Below are 25,800 nucleotides of genomic sequence, written 5' to 3' on the forward strand. Positions count from 1 at the left end.
GCCCCTTTCTGTCCAACCGGTTTACTGACACTAGCTTGCTTAATGAAGTCCTTAACTATCGCACCGGGAGGCACAGTAAGTGTGACTCGTCGACCAAGCTTTCTGAGACCACGGGATACAAAGTAAAAGTAACCACAGACGGGGTGGGACAAGCCCCCTAACGGCAAATCCTTAGCAGCTTGGCTAGACCTCAAGATTTCAAAGCAGGGCCCACGGAGGGGCCCAGGTGATGCAGCTACAGGCCCACACGCCACGCTGGGGCAGCTGGCGAATGGGGGCAGCAAAAGCACAGCAGGGTAACGACGCCCTCGTTAATTCTGCCCCTCACCAGGTCCCACGCCACCCGCAAAGGCGGCTCGAGTCCAAGCCCGAGGCCCTCTCACCTTCAGCCCCTGCGAATCCATGGTTCCCACAGGGCTGGGTCGCAGGCCTCCGGGACGAACGCCTGCCGCAGGCCGGCGGAAGCGCCAGGGGCTCAGGGTCCTGCAGCCCAGGCCCCTGCAGCCCAGGCCCAAACCCCGCTCGCGCTCTGGGACGCGGCGGGAGGGGCGGGGTGGGGCGGGGCCGCACTGCCATTGGCTCCCGGCGGCAGGGGGCGGGCACAAACGCAGGGATTTGCGGGGAGGAGGTGCTGAGGGGGAGTTGGCGTTGCGTGGACCCCTGGCAAGGGCCGAGGGGGGACGGGGGGAGAGAAGGAGCGACCAATGGCGTAGAAGGCGAAGGGGTTTCAGACGAGGGAACGGCCCTGGAAGGACAGCGAGTGGGCGGGTCCGAGGATTTAGAATGAAGGAATAAAGGAAATAGGGGAGGAAGTAGGAAAAAGAACAGTGTTTCCTATCGCTGGCTACAAAGAAAGACACCCTTTTCTGCCCGGTTGTGTAGAGGCCGGTTCCCGCAATGCGGCTGTTTGGAGGTCTGACCCGTGCAGAGAAAAACCTTTAACTTCTACATGTAGTAGGTGTATTATCGCCGCAAGGTGGCGCAGAGAAGTCGCAGTTCTTAACAGAAAGGTGATAAGCTTCTTGAGCTCTTGACAGGCATTGCTGCAATCCGATGTTTGTTGTTCGAATGCGCATTAAATTAGTCCTTGTTTTCTACGAGCTCTGATAATGATAGAAGCATCCCCCCCCCAGGATTTTAAGTTGACAAAATTAATTCCTGTACACCTGGGCTCCCCGATGGCTCAGTCGTAGAGCATGTGACTCTTGGTCTCCCGGTCCTGAGTTCTAGACCCACCTTGGGTGTAGAACTTACTTAAGAAAAGAATTAATTCCTATGAGAACTTTTACGTTTGCACCCATTGGGCAACTCTGTCAGCTGCTCATAGATTTCTTGAGGTCAGAGAATTAAACTGAAATATAATGAAGTTAGAGAATTCCTATTTCTGCTTCATGGTACTTTAAAAATAGTTGTAAAGATTGGAGATTTAAGTGTTCTTTGTAGATTCCAAATTTCCATCCCATTGGTAATCATTTTAGTTGATATATTTGGAAGTTATTATACTCAAATTTTAAATTTATTGAGGAGGGTGCCTAGGTGGCTCTGTTGGTTGAGCTGCCCACTCTTGAGCTTGGGCTCAGGTCATGATCTCAGGGTGGTGAGATGCAGGCCAGCGTCTAGCTGCTACTCAATGCAGAGTCTGCTTCAGATAATCTCTCCCTCTCCCCATCCCCCTCGTGCTCACTCCTGCTCTGTTTCTCACTTAAATAAATAAATCTTAAAAAAAAATTATTAAGGAAGCAATGAACATTAGTTTTTTTCCATGCTAATAGGTTAGGTAATGACAATTTAGAAGGAAAAAGTGGTTACTTTCCCAGACTTCAAGGCTAGGTAATATTTTTCATTGGTTTCCTTTTAAAAAATGATCCACCCAAAAAGACACATATTGTTTCATGAGGATTATTTTTTTTGTTTTCCATATACATAGTCAAGATAAGTAGTGGTGGTGATGGTCTGATTTTCAAAGCATGTGGCATAATCTGCGCTTGGTATGCAGCAGAAAATACCACAAGTCATGGTGCTCATCAAAGTATATAATCTCTAAAAGAAAATACCAACGATATGGTTAAAGGAACAGGTAGCCCAGCGACCTTTCTGAGAATTTTGAAGTCTAAACTATGACTGTCAGACCATTGGAAGGCTACATGCTTGGACCACACTTGATCTTAGCCAAAAGGCAGAGAAGCGATTGCATGCTAAGATCATATTAATTTAACCCTTTACAGAATTTCCTTTATTGAATTTTGTTCTAAGTTTAAATTATTTAACACAAAACACCATGCCTGGCACTCCATGAGTGTCCATTAGATTAAATCTACTTTGGGAATTTGCTTTGACACTCCTGGCAACTTGATGTTCTCTGCATAAGGTAAGAAGTTTCTTTTGGCTCCCAGGCCGGGAAAAAGTATCTTCTCTGAAAAACTAAGGAATGTATTCCTCAGCTCAAACATTATTATTGGCTCACTTTTGTCTACCAACATTTCGGTGTGGCATCTAATACCCTTCACCTCATTATCTTTTCAAACCTGTTTTACCCCTCCCAGAGTCTTTATTCCAGGCAAATGGAACAACCATTCTTTCTTCTGGGAATGCTTTCCCCTACTCTGAGCTCTTTCTCCATTTGAGAAAATCTACTCTTACTTCAGAGTTCATCTTAAATCTCCTTCTGTAAGAAGGCTTTAGAATCACCATAACTGGATGGATTGCATGGGATAGTAGCGAGAATATGGTCTCTCAGACCTCAGGTAGAGCTCTTGTCTGTTCACTTTTGTGATTTAGGAAGAAGTAATTTCCCGAGTCTTAATTTCCTTAATTACCAAAGAAACCTAACACTTGACATACATGGAAAGTTCCTGACATACCCTCGGCATTCTACAACCAGTAATTTCCATTAAATGTATGGTCCCCTGCAAGACCTATAGCCTTGTATATTCTATGTATTATGGTTTTGGTGGACTGTTTGTTAATTTAATCTTGTCTATTATATGGTGAGCACCTTAAGGCCATGCATGCAGTATAGTGGGTAGGAGCTTAGCCTCTAGAGATAAATCATCTGGGATCATATCCTAATACTATTATTCACTAGTTATACATTTGGAAAAATTATTTAACCTCTCTGTGTTTCAGCTATAAACTGAGACTAATACCTCAGAAAGCTGTTAAGAAGATTAAATGAGTCAATATTTAATGGACACAGGAGTATTAGGTATATGGTAAGCTTTGAATAACTTTAACATGTAACTATTTGTACTCCCAACTTCTCCAAATATTAAATAATATTTAAATTAAATTTACAGTAATAAATACTGTAAGCATTTAGTAAATCTTGTAGGACTGTTGAGGCCCTTCAGTTTGTCTCTGTTTGGCTTTCTTTTCCCCTATTCTTAAACTAAGCTACTTTTATCTATATTATTTCATTATATATTCTAGAAGTTAAAGGAAAACATTTATGGAAAAGAAGTGATTCTGGTGAAGATAAAAGTAAAAGTAGGAGAAAAATAAGACAGAGATATGGAATTTGGAATCTGGTAAGAACTTTCGAGATGACTGTCCAACTCTATTTTACAAAGGAGTAAAATGAAATCCAAAGATATGAAATAATCCACCCGAGGTCTCACAGTTTTCTACTTCCAAAGCAGTTATGAATAATGGATAAGACGAAGTGTTTATCTTTTCTTCTATTACTTCTATTACTCTAAAATTGAAACAGGAGATAAAGAGGTTAAAAATGTGTGAAATCCAAATAAACTGGAACACAGTTCATTCTCAGCGGTGACATCATGGAAAAGTTAGAGGCTAACTGAAGTCAGGAATTTGAGTTATGGCTCTGACTCTTAATAACTCTACAACTCTGGCCAAGTTGTTAACCTTTCTCTGCTTTAGTTGATATATTTATAATGAGTAATTGGAAATAGGATTATAATATCTGCTTTGTCAATGTATAGACTAAATGAGGTTATAGTAAGGTCTTTAAAAAATTGAAACTGTGTAAAAGTTCATAGCACATTTACGGGAAAACTTCATAGGACAATTACAGTAAAGCTCCTTAACTCATGAGCTGTTTGACTAAGGGGCAACCACCTTACCTCTCTGAAATTAAGATCTAACCTTACATATGCTGTCTAGTGCTCTTTTCCAAATAACACAGTACAAAAGTACCCTATTTTTGAATCATGTATGAAGCATGATATCTGCTAACATAAAAAATGTGATTGCCATAACTCATCTATTTAAAATTCTACAATTTTACTCATTTAAGTTGAGAAGGTAGTAATGGTCAGGCACCTGCTTTTCACATTACTTTTGCTTAATAAATCACTAAAGAGGGAGTTAAAGAAGTAATCTAACTTCTAGCAATGTATTGTTTAATCATTCATTTCATTAACCAAATGTTTAATGAGTGCCTATGACAGAGGACAAAATTCTCATTCCTGCCGTCTTATATTTTAAAGCCTAGTAAAGGTAGACAGATATTGAATAGGTAGTCACAAAAGGAAATGAATAAATTACAAGTAATGACAGCTTTAAGAGCTGTTTTAAGAAGTGCCATTAAATGAGAGACTAAATTGGGTGGTTTCTTCACAACTTTAGGGATTAATGTATTAAGAAGGAAGTGAAATTAACATCACTTGTTAGAGTCCAGAGACTCCTTCTACTCAATTCTTAAAATCGACTTATTTTCAACCACTGATATTTTGTTTTTCTTTAAAAATACCCACGCAGCTCGGATATCTGATAGCTAAGAACTTCCTGATAACAGAACAATTTGCTTCTGGCTCACCTATGGTAAGTAATGACTATTTCTACTTAAATGCCATGATGGAGACTTACCAGGAGAGTTATTTTTTCCTTGGTTTTCTTGATTATATGTTGACATTTCATTTATGCGAAAGCAGGAGAAAGAAGATACAGAAAAATACTTTTCAGAAGAGCCTGGTATTTTGAAATAGAAATAATGAATTACTTAAATGCTGACAACCATGATACACAGAACATCTTAACAAGATGCCATTTGTCTTTCTACTCCTTTCAAGAATCTTTATCTGGTTGATAAAATAAGAATGAAGAATAGTGATAACTCCCCCTTCAGCCTAGAATTTACTCACTTCGGTCCAAGTTCATAGTTGAAAAATCTTACCCAACATCAGATTCACACTGCTATCTCCCTCGATGTTCTATTATTTCTGGAGGTAAGATAACCAGAGGTCTGTTCTACTTTTTATCCTGGGGTTGAGAAAAATCAGGCTTTTGCTTTGTAGGTGTCTCTTATTAACTTTGTTTATAGCAGTGGTTCTAACTAGTCACCAACATTCCTCCGGGGCAACACATGCTAATGTAAAATGTAGAGTTTGCCAAAATAAGTGAGGGAAGAGTGGCTTCATGCCCAGTACACGTGAGGTCATGACGGATGCTATGCTCTAGTGCGATTGTCTTTGAGGGTGTTGGGTATAAGTTTTCTCACCGCCATTCCTTTCTCTGCCATTCCCATAGGTCTCTCTCTTCCCTGCATCCATTTCAGCATTTGTGTTAACAGCCACTGTATGATAACCTCTGCTCCACTGAATTGCCTCTCCCCTTTTGTCATTTCAGTGTGCTTGCCCTAAATACCTCGTATTCCTCCAATTTGATTTCTTTATCTACCAGAAATTAGGCCAGAAGCTCATTAGCGTGTCACCTTACCCTGAGGCACATGGCATTTCCTCTACCGTGAAGGAACTGGAGTCCATCTCCCCTAAGAAGAGCACCTCTCCCATTCAGAGTGATGCCTGGAAGCATTATCTTTCCCTCTGGCAGCTGAGGAGATTTTTTTTCCCCTTTACCTTCAATTGTCCAGGTTTTCTCTTTTTACATCCAACTCCTGGCTTCTCCTTCACAGGGCCCTCCTTGTTGACCCTACCATTTATCTGAATTAGCTGAATTAAAACAGCTGGAGGTCACACCACAGGATCCCTGCTCATAAATCCATTTATAACTGGGCTTTAATTTGTGGTGGTATGTTTTTCCTCAGCTCTTTACTTTGGGAATTTTCAAACATGTGAAAAGTTGAACAATACAATGAACACTCCTACACTCATCCCCAGAGAACTTTTCTGAGATGCTCTTTTGTATTGCTCTCTGGATTTTCCATTCTCTTTGATTTACTTAGATGACTAGGCTGTTCATAATTTCTAGCAGGGTGGAAGCAAAAGTCTTTAGAAATGTGCTGCCCAATGAAGTAGCCACTAGCCACATGAGGCTGTTTAAATTCACATGGTTAACATTGGACACTACATAAAAAATGAATGATGGGCAATATGTTGACTGAGAGTAATAAGAAAAATAAAAATAAAAAATAAAATAAATATATATGTGGTAGAAAAAGAAACTGATAATGGATGAGCTAAAATCTGTAAGTGAATTGTAATACATATTTGAACAGTGTATACAGAAAAGTAGAACCCATTAACAGGGTACTTCTTGGGGAGTTGGGGATAGGGATTGAGAGAACAATTGCATTTTCTGCATTACACACATCTAAATGAAATGTATTTAAATAAAGTTTTTAAATGTCAGAGAAAAAATTTAAAAAATAAATTTGCATAGTTAAAATAATTAAATTTTATTATTTTATTCTTTATTAAATCAAATTCTTCAGTTGCTCAGGACACATTTCAGATGCTCAGGAGCTAAGTGTGTAGAGGACAGCACAGAGAGAGGATAATTTTGTCATCTCAGGAAATTCAATTTTACAGCATGTTAGCAGACTTTGGGATCTTTCATAAAGTAAAAAATCTTTTATAAAGGATCTGGGCTTCTTGGTGGGTAGAAGGGGTCAGAGAAGTGCAACTCAGGGAGGAAAACAAGGAGCCCTTTCCAGAAACAGAGACAGAGATAAAAGTGAATAGGATCCTATAATTTCAGGCATCTAATCTGCCTCTAATCTATGGCAGTGCACCCAGAGGGAGAGGAATTTCAGATACATGGTGGCATGGTGTACCCAGGAGAGTTGATTCTCTAATACTGACCTCTATAATACTGACCACTCAGGTTTGGACAATAAGGATGTCATCAGACACTCTCTTGGACTGGAGGGTCAAGAAACTTCTTCCATTTTTCTGAACACCATATGAGCCTCTTGGATTCTGGTTGAGTCCTGGTTGAGGAGGTTGTTAATAATGAGTGGAATTCATTTCCTGGCAATCCAATGGACTGATACTGAGCTTTGGATTTTATTAGATGTAAAGGAGGAAAAAGAAATAAGAATTTTCTGCATACCTGTGAATGTGGGGACTGAATTTCAAGCCCGGTAAATTAGTGAACATTGTCTTTGGTAATTATTTGAAACATGTACATGTACTTGAATAGTGTGTGGGTTTTTGGCCACTGGGGGACATTGTTGCCTCATGCATAAGACAAACAGTGGTTCTCAAGCTTGAGCACACATCATAATTACCTGGAGGGCTTGTTCAAACCCAGATTGCTAGGTTGCCACCTGAGAAAGTTCTAGTTTAATTTGGGGGTGGGGGGGCTCAAAAATATTAATTTTAAACACATTCTCACATGATTGCTGAGGCTGCTGGTCTGAGAACCACGCTTTGAAACCTACTGTTTTACTAAAAGTTGTAAAATATGACATTAAGACTACTTACCGAACAAACTTGTTTCATCATTAGGGTGTTATAATGGACACAGAGAAGAATCTGGATGCTGTACTAATATCTGGCATTAGTCTAGCATAGAAATGTTGTGTGGTGTTTCAATAGTTAGTAAGAGCACTTTAGGAAGTCATAGTTTCTATACAGTTGAAGTTCATAGTTCAAAGGATGGAATGAAGTCTAAGACCAAAAAAACTTCATGGCTTCTGAAACTTAAGTAGCTTAGGTCTAGACAAAACTTGACCTCCAAATAATTGATTTAGAAGATGCCTCAAGATGTGTAGCCAAATATAACAGACGCTAAAACCTGATAATTTATTTCCCCACAATAATTCAGTGTTAAGGAGACTAGATTTGGCAGGATAATCTAGGGTGAGGTTCTGTTTCAGAGTTGTGTTGGAGACTGAGACATAAGCTCTCTCATGAAATACAGCCTTCCAAAGCAGAGAGAAAATCATTTTTCATGGGTTCCCAAGAACTGGTGGCCTTTCTATAATGTTGTATCTTTTTCTCCTCCAAATAGTTATTCCAGCAAAATCAATGTGTAGATAGCAGCTATCTCTTCTCTCCAAAAATCCTTCGTATGCTGTCTTAAAAGCCTAGAAAATTAATTTAAAGTTTACTTGATAACTACCATGTTAATTATGGTAGTTTATTGTTTTATGCTGCCAGAATTGGTTTTATTCTCAGAAAAATAATGTTTTGAAACTAGAATGCACCTTAAAAATTCATGTCTTTTCAAATTCTGCATTTTGTAAATACGATTCTAATGTTCAGGAAAGTTCAATGATGAGTTCAAGCTGTTATAGATTTTTATTAGAAGAACAGTATTTCTAGTCTTCTAGAAGAGTGATTGACAAACAATAGCTTAGGAAGTTTGAAAGGTTAAGTAAAGGTTTAGATCTAATGTTACATGTAGTAATAAGTTATGAAAAAATGTAAACCAAGTTTTAACAATATTTGTCTTTGGGCTTCTCATTTTCTACTATGTAAATTTTATAGGCTTAATTTTGTTCTAGTAATCATGTTTTGTTATTGTAATGAAAAATGGAGATAATTCCTGTTTCAGAAATAAATGTGGCACTACTTTTCAATATTTTAAAAGAAAAACTATATTGCTCAATGAGATAGCTTTAAGTATAATTGTTCAAAGATAATTGAACTAAATTACATTATTTATTTATCAGTCACAGATTCAGTTCCTATACAATAGGAACTGGATAGCATTATCTAGGCTTGTAGCATTTGCAATAACTCCTCATTTTCATTCTCAAGTGGACATTTTCTTTGAATAATAATGTGATGATATGTGGCTTCTGTCATCTGAAATATGACATTGTTAAGCATGCTGCTTTGTGTTGAGTTTACTACCAAAAAATGTATTATTGACTTCATGTTTTTGGTATCTATCCAAGTTGGTAGGTTGTTAATTTATTCAACTTTAAAAAAAATACAGTGCTGGCACTATTCTATACCATGTGAGATGACCATGGTTCCTGTCCTTAGAGGTCTTTGATTGTAGAACTGTTTGTCCTGGAAGAGATGCTGGGAGATGAAAAATTAAAGAGCATCCTTTGAAGGCCCCTGCTTCAAGGAGAAGCACCTATACCTAACCCAACTGTCTAATGTAAACATGGAAAATGTGAATATCTTTGACCTATTTCAGAAATCTATCCAACAGAAATACTAACGGATCTCACAAAAATACTGGAACAAAGATATTCATTACAGTCTTGTTAGCTACAAAGAAAACTTGAAAAAATCTAAATGTGCATCAAGAAGTGACCCATTAATTAAATCTATAGAATGGAAGGCTATTCACCATTTAAGAAGAATGAGGTAGATTTAAATTTTTTTTTTTTTTTTTTTTTTTTTTAGGGCACCTGGGTGGCTCAGTTGTTAAGCGTCTGCCTTCAGCTCAGGTCATGATCCCAGTGTCCTGGGATGGAGTTGCATGTCAGGCTCCCCACTCTGCAGGAAGCTTGCTTTTCCCTCTCCCACTCCCCCTGCTTGTGTTCCCTCTCTCGCTGTGTGTCTCTCTGTCAAATAAATAAATAAAATCTTAAAATTTTAAAAAAATATTTATTTATTTATTTGAGAGAGAGAGAGAGAGAGTGCATATGTGAGTTGGGGGGAAGGCAGAGGGAGAGGGAGAAAGAGTCCCAAGTAGATTCCCCCCTGAGCTCAGAGCCTGATGTTGGGGTTCCATATCTCACTGCCCTGAGATGAAGACCTGAGCCAAAATCAAGAGTAAGATGGTAAACTTACTAAGCCACCCAGGTACCCCAAGAATGAGGTAGATTTATATGTGCCAATCGAAAATATGCCCAGAATATATTAATTAAAAGGACAAATTGCAGAACAATGTGATATGTATACAACATGATATGTATACAATAATTTGCATACAAAGATGCTCAGACTGTTACTCAAGAAACTGTTCAAAAAAGAAAGTGAAAAAATAAGATTATATACCTTTCTGTCCTGTTTTAATTTAAAAAAAAAAGGCATTTGTTTTGTTTTCACAGCCCAATCAAAAACAAACAAAACCACATCACACTTCAATAAAGGTTGCAAAGACCAGTAGGTGCTAGTCCCGATCCCTATCATAATTTTTAATTCTCATATTTATCATAGGAGGCTATTTGAATAGAAAAAAAGTGTTCCATTCTAACACATGGAATGGAACACTTTTTTCTATTCAAATAGCCTCCTATACAGCATGTGTTGGAGAGGATGTGGAGAAAGGGGAACCCTCTTACACTGCTGGTGGGAATGAAAGTTGGTGCAGCCACTTTGGAGAACAGTGTGGAGATTCCTCAAGAAATTAAAAATAGAGTTTCCCTATGACCCTGCAATTGCACTACTGGGTATTTACCCCAAAGATACAGATGTAGTGAAAAGAAGGGCCATCTGTACCCCAATGTTTATAGCAGCAATGGCCACGGTCGCCAAACTGTGGAAAGAACCAAGATGCCCTTCAACGGACAAATGGATAAGGAAGATATGGTCCATATACACTATGGAGTATTATGCCTCCATCAAAAAGGATGAATACCCAACTTTTGTAGCAACATGGACAGGTATGGAAGAGATTATGCTGAGTGAAATAAGTCAAGCAGAGAGAGTCAATTATCATATGGTTTCACTTATTTATGGAGCATAACAAATAGCATGGAGGACAAGGGGAGATGGAGAGGAGAAGGGAGTTGAGGGAAATTGGAAGGGGAGGTGAACCATGAGAGACTATGGACTCTGAAAAACAATCTGAGGGTTTTGAAGGGGCGGGGGGTGAGAGGTTGGGGGATCCAGGTGGTGGGTATTGTAGAGGGCACGGATTGCATGGAGCACTGGGTGTGGTGCAAAAATAATGAACACTGTTACGCTGAAAAAATAAAAAATTTAAAAAATTTAAAAAAAAAAAAGAAAAAAGTGTTCCATAGCCGTAAAATATTATTAGAATGGTCATTGGCCAAAAGTTAGTCTTCCCTGTGTGATCTCTCTTGGTATTGGTAGTCTGTATCAATAAATGACCACTTGTGGTTTAGATTGTCCTTTACCAAAAAACCATGACCCAATTGCCAAATTCTTTACCCCAGTGCTCAGCCGTTTTCCCCAGGGGAGAAAGGGGCATCTTTCCTAATTTTCACAAAGGTCTGTGTGAGCTAATTCTGTGTCCCTGATGTTAGAATTTATCATATGTGCTGAAGATTAACTATTTTGTTCTGTTTATTCATCCCCAGATTGCTGGGAAGTCTTTGGGCACCTCAAAGTATCATACTGAATCAAACTCTAAATTGAGGGTGATCTGTGGTGACGCCAGCAGCTCCTGACCATTAAATATTTTATTGGCTAAGTACTATCACCCACTAATGATGAGTTCCTGAAGTCCCTGAACCGTACCAGGCTGCCTACCCCTCAGTGAGGGTTTCACAGACTTGTTGTTAATCATCAGACTCTCCTGGGGAGCTTACTATAGCTTTCTCTGGCCTCATTCTAACAGCATAACTCGACAGATATTTTTGAATCCTTTTCTAGAGATTCTGACATACTTTGAGGTGATGCTTAAAACTGTATTTTAGCTATTGCCCTGATGGTTTTTTAGAATTAGATAAGTTAAATAAGAAGAAGAAGAAGAAGAAGAAGAAGAAGAAGAAGAAGAAGAAGAAGAAGAAGAAGAAGAAGAAGAGGAGGAGGAGAAGAAGAAGAAGAAGCAGAAGAAGAAGAAAAAGAAGAAGAAAGAAAAGAAAAAAGAAAACCGCCCTAAGATTGTGGGAAGGTAAGAGAGGTTATATCTAGGCTCAGAGACTTGGAGCCACCATGTTGAAGTTATCCTTGGATTGTTTTAGACACTTAAGGTGTAATCCAGGGAGAATGCCTTGGAAATAACTAGGTTTTGGTATGGAGAACAGAGAGTGTGTTAAAGTTGTAAGACATACCTGGATGGTATACTAGATTCGTGCAATTAACTGCGTACTGAATTTTATTTTAGCAAATCATACAACCTCTGCTGTATTTGAATGAAGTCCTTCCTCACTCTCCTTGTTTCTGAAGAAAACTATTTCCAGGTACTTTCACCATTCTCCACAAATCCTATTATCCATTTCCTTATGTGTTTATATGATCACAATCTTGTAGTTACTATCTATAGTTTGCTCTGGCATTGCACCTATTTTAGGTTATCAGTAAGTATAACTCAACAGACTTTGCCCTCAGTTTAGGCAAATGGCTGTACTTAAAATTGAGGTTGATCAAAGGCACAATCTGTTTGCCTTTAGAAATTTGTGTTTTCTATGACTGCAGGAAATACTGCTGAACAAGACATTTCTTCACCATCTTTGATGAAAGATGAGCATTAATAATGCAGGTAAGAATCAAGCCAAGTGATGTTGAAGAGGAAATAAGGTTCAGAAGCCCTAATTCCTTTTAGAGGAATAAATTTAAAATGGCAAACTCAATAGTTCCACCAAAGCAAAGAATGGGGTGAGTGTTATATAATCCGTAAATTCTAAGGAGATAAAAATCAATTTATGAACTTGGAAAAATTTATGTATATACATATCTCTACCTATATCTATGTCTTTATCTAAATAAAGATCATTGAATTTGGCTAATTGTAGCCTGGCAGGAATAGGACCCAGATTTGAGAGCATTAAAGAGAGAAAGAAGGCATTTTGGAAAACTAAGTAGGCACTGGGTGGTATTTGAATCTGTTAGAGTCACAATTTATAATGATATTATAATATATAAGAGGAAAATACCTTAGAGGGATAAATAACTCTTGAAAATAGAACTATTTTGAGCAAAGCTAAAAATTAATTTGTTCATTTGCTAAATACCTACTGAAAACATTCTGTGTGCAAAGCACTACAAAGGATAAAAGGCATTTTAAGCCAGTCTCTGCCTATCAGACATTATCCGCTGTGTGTGTTCCTGTGGTGGAAGTGGAGAGGGAGGGTGGTCGAAGGAAACAACCACATTCCAAACCACTACATCCTTGCAGCTTAAGTGCCATATGAATGACATATATGAGGTGACCTTATGTCTTGGTTTGACTGGAAGAGTCAGTGTTTATGCCTGTTGCTTCTGCATAATTGTTAATGGTCTCCTCCTCCTCCTAATAGAACTCTCAAAACTGTTTGGGTTTGGACATATACATCAAAATCCCATGGAAGCTCATAGGAGAGGAAATTCTCTTGCAATGATAAGCTACAAGGGAGCTATCATTGAAACCCAAAGTGGGGGTTTAGTTTCAGTAGGGAGGAAGTGAGATGAGGAAGGGCTATAAGGCTAACGGTGTCTCCATCATTGCTTGCCTGTATTCTCCCAGTAGTGTCTTAAATTATGTCTCTGCTTTGTTTCCTTTTCCTTAAAGTCAAATCTTCTCTAGAATCTTCACTTCTACCTTCACTTATTGCACAAATGTCTTAATGACTCTTCATCACTATACATTGGAGCCAAAGCCCTGACATGTACTTAGGGCCGTTTATTATCAGACCCCTGCTTGACTCTCAGTTACTGTCAATACTCACTTTTCGGGGCACCTGGGTTGTTCAGTCCATTAAGCATCTGCCTTTGGCTCGGGTCATGATCCCATGGTCCTGAAACCAGCTCTGTCTCAGGTTCCCTGCTCAGCAGAGGAGTCTGCTTCTCCCTCTCCTTCTGCGCCCCTCCACCCTGCTTGTGCTCTCTCTCACTCACTCTCTCTGCCTCTCAAATAAGTAAATAAAACCTTTTTAAAAAAATACTCACTTTTCACTTTATTGTGAATGCTCTGAACGTGCCATGCTGTTTCCCATTTCCATATGTGTCTTAGTGATCATCAGCTGGGCAAACATGTGAATAGTAATTGCTATATGCTTGGAACTATTGATCTAAAAACTTCATTTGTATTAACTCATTTGATCCTCATAAAAATTTTTTATTACCGCTTCACAGATGACAAAATTGAGAGGACAAAGGGTTAAGAAGCTGTTCAAGGTTGTTCAGCTAGTAAGCAGTAGAGCTGATAATTGAATCCAGGCAATCTGGCTTCAGAATCTATCCCTTTGACCACTATTCTATAATATTTCTGCCCCTCAGGCTGCTCTGCCCCTCTTATTCTTCAAACCCAGGTCAGGATTCACTGTCGTAATTGTTCCTGTATCCTCCCATAGAGTTACTCATCCATCCCTGTATATACTACATTACGCGTACTTACTTACTTTGCTGAACTAGAAGGATAACCCACAATAACAGATACTGGGAAAGCAGGTTGACTTCCGGGTAGTTTTGTTGGTGGCTGAGAGGAATAGAATGTGTTCAAATCACTTTGGCCTTATTAAGTAGAAAGTGATAGTTGAACATGCAAGTATAAAAGACCAAAAGAAAGTTGAAATTACAACATCAGCTCAGCAAAAAAGCTTGAGGGTGTTGTGTAAATACAAAAGGAGAGAAAAAGTTAATTAAATGGTAAAGGCAAAGATTCTAAAATATAGGAAGAGATCAAAAATAGTTTTATGGAAGGCAAAGGAAGATGCAGTTCAATAAAGGAAGGGTTGATGATGATCAACACCAAATTCTAATAATCTGTCAAATATGATAATGACTAAATAAAGATCATTGAATTTGGCTAATTGTAGCCTGGCAGGACCAGAACCCAGATTTGAGAGCATTAAAGAGAGAAAGAAGTCATTTTGGAAGAGTAAGTATCAGCACTGGGTGGTATTTGAATCTGTTAGAGCCACAATTTCTATCAAACAGCTTGATGTAAAAAGATAAAACCTATATCTTAATGCTTTCCCAAAACACCCCCCCACACACACGTACATTTTGACAACTTTAGCACAGGATAGTGAATTCATTAATATCTTAATGAGCAAGTTAAACTTTCTATAATAATACATTTTTTCATGAAAAATTTACACTTAAAATACAACTTCCTGTAAGTAATAAGAAGATATTTACAAATGACATATCTGATAAAGGGTTGGTATCCAAAATATATAAAGAACTTAAAAAACTCAACACCCCCAAAATACATAATCCAGTTAAAAATGGGCAGAAAACAGGGCACCAGGGTTGCTCAGTTGATTAAGCAACTGCCTTTGGCTCAGGTCATGATCCCGGAGTCCTGGCATCAAGTCCCACATCAGGTTCCCTGTGCTCTGTGGGAACCTGCTTCTCTCCCTCCCTCTGCCTGCTACTCCCCCTACTAGTGTGTGCTCTCCTCTCTCTCTCTCTCTGTCTCTGTCAAATAAATAAATTTTTTAAAAAAATGGACAGAAAACTTGAGTAGACATTTTCCCAAAGATATCCAGATGGCCAACAGACATGTGAAAAGATGCTCAACATCACTCATCATCAGAGAAATACAAATCAAAACTACAATGAGATGTCCCTCACACTTGTCAGAATGACTCAAATTAACCCAACAGGTTTTGACAAGGATGTGGAGAAAGGGGAACACTCTTATGCTATTGGTAGGAATGAAAACTGGTACAGCCACTCTGGAAGACATGGAAGTTCCTCAAAAAATTAAAAATAGAATTACCCCAGGAATTGCACTACTAGGTATTTACTCAAAGGATACAAAAATATTAATTCAAAGATATACATGCACTTCAATGTTTATAGCAGCATTATTAACAATAGTCAAATTATGGAAAGAGCCCAAATGTCCCTCAACTGATGAATGGATAAAAAAGGTGAGATATATTTTTATAATCGATTATTACTCAGCCATAAAAAAGAATGAAATCTTGCCATTTGCAACAACATGGATGGAGCTAGAGAGGTTATGCTAAATGAAATAAGTCAGAGAAAGACAAATACCATACAATTTCACTCACACATAGACTTCAAGAAACTAAACAAATGGACATGGGGGAAAAGGGAGGCAAACCAAGAAACAAACTCTTAACTAGAGAACAAACTGAGGATTACCAGAAGGGAGGGGGGTGGGTGGGGAATGGGTTAAATAAGTGATGGAAATTAAGGAGGGCACTTGTGTTGAGGACCGGGTGTTGTATGTTTGTGTTGAGTCACTAAATTGTACACCTGAAACTACTATTACACTACATGGTAACTACCTGGAATTTAAATAAAATCTTGGAGAAAAAAAAAAAAAGCTTTTGGGTCTCTATCCCTTATACATAAAGGCAACATTCCTAGAAAACAAAACAAACAAAATGCAACAGTTAACAGTTGAATAGCTCTGTGGATGTCTTTCCCTTCTAAGTAAGAATTAAATAGAGAAGATGTAATTCATGATAACCCGAAACAGAGTATGTACATCTTTGCTCCATGTGGGTAATGTTCTTTGTTCCTATAACTACCTTTTGTAAGTATTTTCATCTTTTCCTCATAATTTATTGATAAAATTCAGCAAAACACATTGAAAACTCAATGTGCTATGACAACAAGATTTTTTTAAAGTAATCTCTATACTCAATGTGGTTCAAACTTACAGCCCTGAGATCAAGAGTCACATGCTCTACCAACTCGGCCAGCCAGGTGCCCCCAACAAGATTATTCACAGCCAGGTTTTCTCATCAACATGACTGGGACCTGTATTTCATTTAATTTTAGGTAAGAGTGAAGGTGGTGAGTACAGAACCCTGATTTCAGAAGGAATCTTAAAGGAATGAGATAATGGGACAGTGCGTAAAGACGCATCAAATTTGAGCAAAGTTAGTTTTCAAGATCGGAAGAACCAGTTTTGAAAGTGCAAAACCTGACAGAAAGGATCAATCAAAAAGAATAAAGATATGAGAGAAGGAAAATTGCTTATGGAGCAAAGTATCAGAGTGTGTAAAAATGAATGGGAAGGGGGCGCCTGGGTGGCCTAGTGGGTTAAGCCACTGCCTTCGGCTCAGGTCATGATCTCAGGGTCCTGGGATCGAGTCCCACATCGGGCTCTCTGTTCAGCAGGGAGCCTGCTTCCCTCTCTCTCTCTCTCTCTCTCTCTGCCTGCCTCTCTGTCTACTTGTGATCTCTCTCTGTCAAATAAATAAATAAAATCTTTAAAAAAAAAATGAATGGGAAGAAATTATCTCCAGACAGATGAAGGAAGAGAAGAGAGGCAGGGAGAGAGAAGGAAGGGGAAAGGAAGGAAAGCAAAGACAAGGACCAAAGAAGGGAATTTAAGGGAAGAAAGGAAAAGGGAAGGAAAGGGAAGGGGAGGGAAGGAAGACCTTTTTCACTTGATAGGAAAGAATTTGAAGATGTTCATGACAGTGTCATCATGTTTCTTGGTGAGTAAGAGGCAGAGCTCTCCACAAATATGAGGAGAGTTCTGAGGGGACGACAAAGCACTTGAGCAACACTGAGTATATGGTTGGCCTGCGGATTATTCAGCTGTGATGGTAAGCATTTCCTGGTGATGCAACTCCTCCAGCAACACTGAATTGCCTGGTATATTTTCCTCCTCCAGTGCCTTTGCTGCCACACTGATTGAATCACTGTTCATTGATAACCTCAAAGAGTATTTCCATGTTCCAGGAAGAACAGTACTATTAGCTGCACCTGATTGAAGCAATAATATTTTTTGATTATAAATATTTTAATATATTCATGGTGATTGAGAAACATTTCTTTTCTTATAATAATATGAAATTCCAGGGCACACATGATAGAATGTGCAATTACAGGACATATTTGCTGTCTTTAATACAGTTTCTATAGTTCTAAGCTGAACTTTTGGGTACACACATATGAACACGAATTTATGAGGTCAGGTAGTTACTTGTCTACCCCAATGGTTCCTAGACTTTTGAATTCATGTAAAATATAAATGAGAAGACCAACACAAAGTCACCAATTTTTAATCTGGCCAAGTAAAATATCAAATAAGTCACTATTATTTATTCTCACTGTAATTTCCTTTTTTTAAATTTGTGTACTAGAGAGAGAGAGAGAGAGAGAGTGCTTGAGTGTGAGCAAGCAGGGGGAGGGGCAAAGGGAGAGGGAAAGAGAGAATCTCAAGCAGACTCCATGCTTAGTGTAGAGTCTAAGGCAGGGCTTGATCCCATGACCCTGAGATCATGACCTGAGTGGGAATCAAGAGTCAGGTGCTCAAATGACTGAGCCCCCCAGGTTCATGGTTAATTTCTTAAAAAAAAAAAAAATTAACATAAAAATGATTTTAGTCTTTGAAAATAATATAAAAGACACACTTTTACAATGATAATCTTTAAATTGACTATATTAAGCTTTATAAATATTTATGACATTATTCTTAATTTTCTGGCTTAACTCTTAATGTATGAAAACCTTGTCGTGGGGGTGCTGGTCTGTGGAACTGAGTTTGGGCTATTAATTTATACCTACAATGCCTTGGTCCCAGCTCAGATTGCCAATAAGCCACTTTCTTTTATGATATGGATAAAATCACCAGAGTTTAGATCATAAAGCTCTGATTTAGGTATGTCTAGTTTCAAATACAGATGTCTTAACCACTAGGTCATATATTTCTTTTAAAGTCTTCTTTTTTTGAAAATATAAGGAGTATCATAAAGGGCAAGAAATGTATTCAATTAAGTGACTTCAGAAAGACGACTTCCAGGAAAAAAAATCATAGTTAAAATATGGTGTTCATTGAAGTAATTAGAGGTAGGATTTCTAATTTTGAGGGTCAAAATCAATTCTAGGACACAAAAAACAAATGACAGAGTGAACATACATACATATACACTTCAATAAATCAATAGGAACAAAAAACTCCTCCTTTCCCCAAAGATATACCACAGCTATTTCTATATCTATCTATATATTAAATATACACATACACATATAGTTCATTTTTCTTTGAACACATTTTCTTTTGAGAGTGAATTGCAGACATCATCCTATTCACCCTTAAATATTTTAGTGTGCATTTTCCAAGAATGACATTACTTATAGTTGTGTAATAACTGCATTAGACTTAACAAAATGAGAAAAATCAACTTTCATAATACTAATAATTAACGAACAGTCCATATTCAAACTTAGTTTCCCCAACAATATCCATAGTCAATGTTATTCTCCCAGTCTAGTATCCAATACAGAATCACAGATTGTGTTTCGTTCTCATAGCTCTTCAACCTCAGGTAGTTGCTGACCTTTGTTTTTCATGACCTTAACATTTTGAAGAATTCAATTATTTTTGAGAATGTCCTCAATTTGATTTTCCTTATTGCTAAGCTATTTCTGGATACTAAGAAGGGATATATCTTTTTGAGTGTAGTTGGCCCTGTAATTGATGATATACTTGAAAGTACTATCTTCTGGGTTTCTCCACTGTAACCTCTTCTTAAAAAAATTTTTTTTAAAGATTTTTTATTTATTTATTTGACAGAGAGAGATCACAAGTAGACGGAGAGGCAGGCAGAGAGAGAGAGAGAGAGAGAGAGAGGGAAGCAGGCTTCTTGCTGAGCAGAGAGCCCGATGTGGGACTCAATCTCAGGACCCTGAGATCATGACCTGAGCCGAAGGCAGTGGCTTAACCCACTGAGCCACCCAGGCGCCCATCTTCTTAAAAATTTTTAATTAATGAAAAAGAGATACTTTGAGATAATGTAATTTTCTAATTCCCCATCAAACTTTCATTCACGAGTTTAGTGTTCACTATTCTTGTATGAATCAGTTGTCATTATCACAGTTGCCAAATGGTGATTTTCTAACTCCAGTATTTCTCCTATCCTTGTTAGTTGACTTTCATCTGTAAGAAAGATATTTTGCTTTTTTCCATTTATTTATATCAGTGTATACTTGTGGATTCTTATTTTATTAAATAGATTATAATCCACTACTATCATTATTTATTTTGATTCTCAAATTTTCCCTGATTTGGACAGTGGGAACCACCTTTAAGATAGGGTCTTTGTTCCACTGATGTGACACATTATTCCTTGAGCATTATATTACTTTCTGGCATGACAAATATTGTGCAAAATAATACCAAAAGGAATATGGGAACTTATGATTATGTTTCACGAGTTCTTTTTATATTTGGAAAAATACCAGTAAGTGTGGTGTGGATGTGGACTGTAAAAAAAAAAAAAAATCTATAGAGATTTTCCTATAATCCTTATTTATGTTGGTTGGAAACAGGAAGTTATTTTCAGCCACTAATAAATCAGAATTAATTGTCATGTTATTCTGAAGAGACAAATCAGAAAGTGTAGAAGAATAGGAGAAGCACTGTGCATGAGTGCTCCCTTCCCCATCAAGGCCGTGTCCCCCCTTCTAGCTTCATAATAGAGATTGTACTACCTGATGACAAGTGAAGGCTTCCCTTCCTTTATACATTTAGCTAAGTTTTTTAGACTGTCAGTCTTACTATTGGGACCACTATGGCAGCCTTTCTATGATCTCCAAGAATGGAATTCTTTGCTTGACTTTGTTGTAGTTCCCCCCAATTCCTGTTCCTTTATCTACCATAGCCAGTTAGATTGTCTAAGCTGACCTAAAGCAAATGTTTGTCGTTGGTCCCATTTTGTAAATTATGTAATTACTGTGTCATCCGGACAGGAGACAGATGAAACAGAGAATGTTTTCATGAAGGGGCCATTTGAAAGGATGTTGGCAAGATGGGTGGAAAGCTACCAGGAATAGGGAAGTCCAGCCCCAGGTCTAACGGAACGAGTAGGGAAGTGATGACCAGACTTCCGAGTAGCTTTGGATGTAGAATGGGATTGTCTGACACAAAGTATAACTTCATGTTGCTGAATGTACCCCTGCCAACTGAGAGCAGCTCAAAAAAGAAATATCTGAGGAATAATACCCAAGTTCACTCTCTCCCACTGGTGCTTTCTTTGAGGGTGCTTCCCAGTTGGGAGCCAGAGGGTAATGGAGCCCAATGATGCACCCTCCCATGGGTGATTTTGCATGGAGCATGGTTCTAGAGAAGCAAACAAAATACCCACAAGGCAACTTCTAATTTTGTAAATACACATTTAAGGGCTTCGTTTTGAACTTCAAAGGGCCATCCACCATTGCTCTGGCTCCCATACTATTTTTCCACCTAAAGCCACCAGTTTATGCTCTGGTATCAGTTCCTTCTAGCAGAGCTCACACCCTACCTCTTGTAGGCCCTGGAAGGTCATTCCTCCTAGTCCCATTTCTATGCCAGGTTTTCTTACTATCAGCTCAGGTAGACCCGTTTGTGTGTGTACTTTCCTTTCTCCCCCAACTTGTAGAATAAGATAGCTTCATCTTCTCATAAAATTCTTTTAACAAAAAGTAACTGGGCAAACAATAAAATAAAAAATGTAATCTTTATTAGTTTCACACATTTTTAGTGTTGGTTAGCATCATTTAGGGTAATAGTAGCATTTTCCAGCATGCAGTTCACGAATACAGTTTATCTAAGTAATTTTAAGAAAAAGAGGAGCCTACGGTTTGCTTCTGTAAGAAACACAAAATGTCCTGACATAATTGTCTATTTAGTTTACTATTCTCTGTTCTTGTGGGAAAAAAAATTGCAGAACTCGCATTATATTTAGAGCAATCTAGAGCAGCATGACTCCAAAGAAATGAAAACATAAACAAAAGTTAGAAAGAAAAGGACAAAAATGAAAAATAAGCATTACCTTCAATTAGCTTGCGCAGGCACTACCAAAAATGTAAATAAAATTTTATACCCTTTTCCAATTGCAGAGCATAATTTGGATGTGACTCGTGAACCTATTTTGCCCCTTGAAATTGTGAAATAAGCTAGAATTAGCAAATGTAATAAAAAAGCAGAAATCTACAACCACCCAGTCTTGTTTTCTTTACTTATTTAGCAAATGTCTTCCATGAAAAAGTATTATGGACACAAAGTAAGAAAAGTGACTGTGATATCAACCTGAAGATAATTTCCTCTTCGTATTTATATACATAATGCTGAAAAATAAAATAAAATGACTTTGTACAGTATTTATATTTGCTTATAAAATTCTAAACACAATTTTTGACAGGTTAAGCAGTGTTTGTTGTTGTTTTTTTAAACATGTCTGTACAGTCTGGCTATACACCATATGTTATTCACTTAAAATTTAAAAATAACCAAAAAGCTATTAAAGTGCTGCAAACTATTGCTTAATGACTAAAAGAAATGAGATCTGCTGAACAATTTCTTTGTCTTTACCACTGACATATGGTTTCTCATAAATGAGATTCTGAGCAGTGGGAGAAAGCAGATACAGCAGCATGGTAATAGAAACATGCACTGATAGCATCCAGTCTATCTATAATGGTACAGAATACATTATATTACCTGTGTAAAGCTTGCACTCTACATTTCTTGTGGTACATATTTGATGCAATAAATACTGTGCTTAGGTCATTATTTGTTTGCCCAAACGTGCACCACAGGGTAAAATGACTATTTACATAATAAATAGCATTTCATTAACATATACAGTTGTCAACCTTGCTGAGCTGAAGATGGCTAACCAAAGTGCAGGATTAAGCAGAAATTTATAAAGGGTTCTTTTGGTCATTTCAGTCTTCAGGGGAGAAGCAATGCTCATTTCTCAGTTGTTATTATTTTTTTTTAAATACAATAAACAGAAACACAACATTTATGACTCCAGACAGTTGAAGGAAGTTTGCACCTGCTAAGATTTAATGGCCTACCCCCCAATAATGATCTACTTGGTCTGGGGGCTGGATTTGACATAACAAGATCAGCAAAGCACCTCCAATTATCACCCAATTACCCCTCCCAGAAACATGGATGGAATTTAAGAACTCATTGTTTTCCTTGTGACTTTTTTTTTTCATGCATGGTCTCTAAGTGCAGCATGCCCTCATGCAAACCACGCCTTTGTGCAGATGGGAGGCCATGTGATTGCGCTAACCCCCAGTGGCATACCTGTTGAAGAGGACCTTTGTTTATTTCACAACAGAAACCCCATTTACAAAAATAGTCACATATAATAAACAACGTATGGATTAAAAAAAAGATGAATCCCCTAACAGATTTTGTAAAAATATGACAAATGTGGCAGTTGAAATGCAAAGAGTGGATACAATTACTACACTAAAGTGTTTCGTGTTAAACAACCCCCAAATTATAGGTGTGCACCCCTTTGAACTGGTCCCTACAGTCTGAGTAGCCATTTTGTCTCTGTCTTCAGCAGTATCAGCTGGTAGTGAGAACAGTAACCTCCTGCCGAGGTTGTCTCCCCTTTACACAGAGTCACAGTTTTCTGAAAAGGGGTCACTGTCTTAGTGTAGGCACTGACCTTGAGTAGATTTGTGTAAAAACAGTCAGTTTGGCATTGACCTCCTCAAGGAGTCCTGTTGACAAAAATACATCACGTTCACAGGCTGTAAACAATTTGCCACACAATTATTCTTATTTGTTTCCATTTATTTCCCTTTGGCTTTTTCATCTTTGCCTTCTTGCTCATGTTTTTCCACGATTGGCTTTGTTACCCGATCATAAGAAGGTGGACAAGCTGCTGTGGACATGGTCAGGTCAGTTTTCTCTGTAATTGAGTTTTCGTTTATTCTGTCAATGATCATGTCTTCTTTCACAAGAAGATTAGCCCCACCTTTGATTTTATTTTTATTATATGTAAATGAAGCTTGTTTTACAGTTCGCTTTAAAAGGTGGCGCCTGTAAGCACGCTGAATAATAACGGCAGACACCTCCTCTTGTTTTCGTTTTAAAGTCGTAGTTATTGGCTGATAAGAGACCTTTGATGGGTTGGAAGCCATGAAGCGCTCTTCCATCTGTATTCGGAGAGCATCCATCTCTCCACTCTCTCCCAGAACCCGCTTTGTAAAAGCAAATAAGATGTCAAGACAATGGATTCGGTCACCACTGACCATGGGCAAATCCATGGCAATGAGCTGGAGTTTGTTCGGTTGTGGCAGATTGAGGGGAGGTTCGAGAGCGGCTGCAAACTGCGATAGTTTTTCAAATTCCATGAACTGGGTGGCATCAGGATCAAACTTCTCCCAAACCTCATAGAACATCTCGAAGTCATCCTCACTCAGGGGCTCTGCACTTTCCTCAGTAGCAACACTGAAGTTCTCCAGGATGACAGCGATGTACATGTTCACCACAACCAGAAAGGATATGATGATGTAACTCACAAAAAAGAAAATCCCCACTGAGGGGTTCCCACAGTCTCCCTTAACTGAGCTTCCAGGGTTTACTTTATTAGGATCGCAATCTGGCGGTTTACTGTTGAGAATAGGTGCCAGAAGTCCATCCCAGCCAGCGGAGGTGGTAATTTGGAACAGGCAGATCATGCTGTTGCCAAAGGTCTCAAAGTTGAACATGTCATCAATTCCAACTTCCCTCTTAACATAGGCAAAGTTGGACATTCCAAAGATGGCGTAGATGAACATGACCAGGAAGAGCAGGAGGCCGATGTTAAACAAGGCAGGAAGGGACATCATCAGAGCAAAGAGCAGCGTGCGGATCCCCTTGGCCCCTTTGATCAGACGCAAGATTCGACCAATCCTGGCGAGCCGGATCACTCGGAACAGGGTAGGGGACACAAAGTATTTTTCTATCAGTTCAGCCAGAAACATGCCTGTGGATAAAAAATGAGAATAGCAACCATTGAAGAAGTTATCCATTAAAATAATAATTACAGTTCTGTTAAGTCTCCAACATAAAGTTAAGAGCTTGAAATTCAGTTACATAATCTTAAAATTTGACATACATATATGTAACTGTCTATAATAATACTATAAATAAACCTTAATTTCGACATTCAGTATTAAACTCAACTTGATGTAGACTAAATTGTGTCCTTTCTTCCTCACTGCCCACCCCCCCACCTCCGATTCATATGTTAAAGCCCTAATTTTCCAATCCTTGGTATTTGGAGATAGGGTTTTGAGGAGATAATTAGGTTTAGATGAGGTCATGAGGGTGGGGCTCTCATGATAGGATTGGTTTCCTGATGAGAAGAAACACTGGAGAACTTTCTCTCTCTCTCCCTGCCATATGAGGACATAGCGAGAAGGTAGCCATCTACCAGCCAGGAAGAGAGGTCACACCAGAAACCCACCATGCTGGCAGCTTGATCTTGGACTTCTAGCTCAAGAACTGTGAGAAAATAACTTTCTGTTGTTTAAGCCACCCAGTCTATAGTAATTTGTTATGTCACTCCAAGCTCAGACAATATTCAATAACAATTTTACAATACTTCTTGTCTTTGAGGAATGTCTAAAGACTACCTTTAGCTTATACAAAAATCCCAAGACTTGGGGCGCCTGGGTGGCTCAGTGGGTTAAAAATCCCAAGACTAAATCTAAAAAAATAAGTTAAAAATTATGAAGTCTGTCTGAACAGCAGTACCCAAGGATATAAGTCCACATTTATATGAAAACAATTTACAATTTTTTTTTCTGAAATTGCCAATGGAGTCCTTATCCATCTAAAGGTATCTATAATTTTTAATGCTGTAATTTTTAATGCTATTTTCATCTCTCCATGAACTTGGTACTTGCCTAAGATTCCACTATAATATTATACATATATATATTCTGGTATAAATTTTAGAAGGATCCAAACTGAAGCTCTTACTGGTCTCCAGTGTCTAATGTTGGTCTCTCAGCCTGCTTCTTTTAAGCCTTTTTCTCCAATTGCCCTTTAAATAATGAAATAACGATTCTCATTCTATAAAGAGTAAGTTAGTCTAAGTACGTGTGGGTGTGTGAGAGAGGAAGAGAAACAGGAAGATAGATTGAG

General features: G+C 38.2%; 3 protein-coding genes across 12 annotated transcripts in view; all 3 read right to left on the bottom strand.

The window, feature by feature from the left end:
• Window positions 1–532, bottom strand: part of TTC21B (tetratricopeptide repeat domain 21B) — a 78,769-nt gene extending 78,237 nt beyond the window's left edge. The window contains exon 1 of the mRNA XM_047721993.1: window positions 384–532. Within this exon, the coding sequence (XP_047577949.1) occupies window positions 384–404 (21 nt within the window). The 5' untranslated portion in view covers window positions 405–532. The remainder of the gene's footprint in view (window positions 1–383) is intronic.
• The window catches only part of LOC125095498 (sodium channel protein type 3 subunit alpha), a 1,188,574-nt gene that overhangs the window by 786,762 nt on the left and 376,012 nt on the right, over window positions 1–25,800 (bottom strand). The window lies entirely within an intron of this gene.
• Window positions 21,042–25,800, bottom strand: part of LOC125095495 (sodium channel protein type 1 subunit alpha) — a 152,912-nt gene continuing 148,153 nt past the window's right edge. For 5 of the 10 annotated variants that reach the window (XM_047721972.1, XM_047721973.1, XM_047721971.1 and 2 more), the window contains one exon: window positions 21,042–24,634. In XM_047721972.1, the coding sequence (XP_047577928.1) occupies window positions 23,457–24,634 (1,178 nt within the window). In that variant the 3' untranslated portion in view covers window positions 21,042–23,456. The remainder of the gene's footprint in view (window positions 24,635–25,800) is intronic. The other 5 variants (XM_047721976.1, XM_047721975.1, XM_047721977.1 and 2 more) reach the window with 2 other exon arrangements.

Source organism: Lutra lutra, chromosome 3 (genome assembly GCF_902655055.1).
Source record: "Lutra lutra chromosome 3, mLutLut1.2, whole genome shotgun sequence".
Lineage (NCBI taxonomy): Eukaryota > Metazoa > Chordata > Mammalia > Carnivora > Mustelidae > Lutra > Lutra lutra.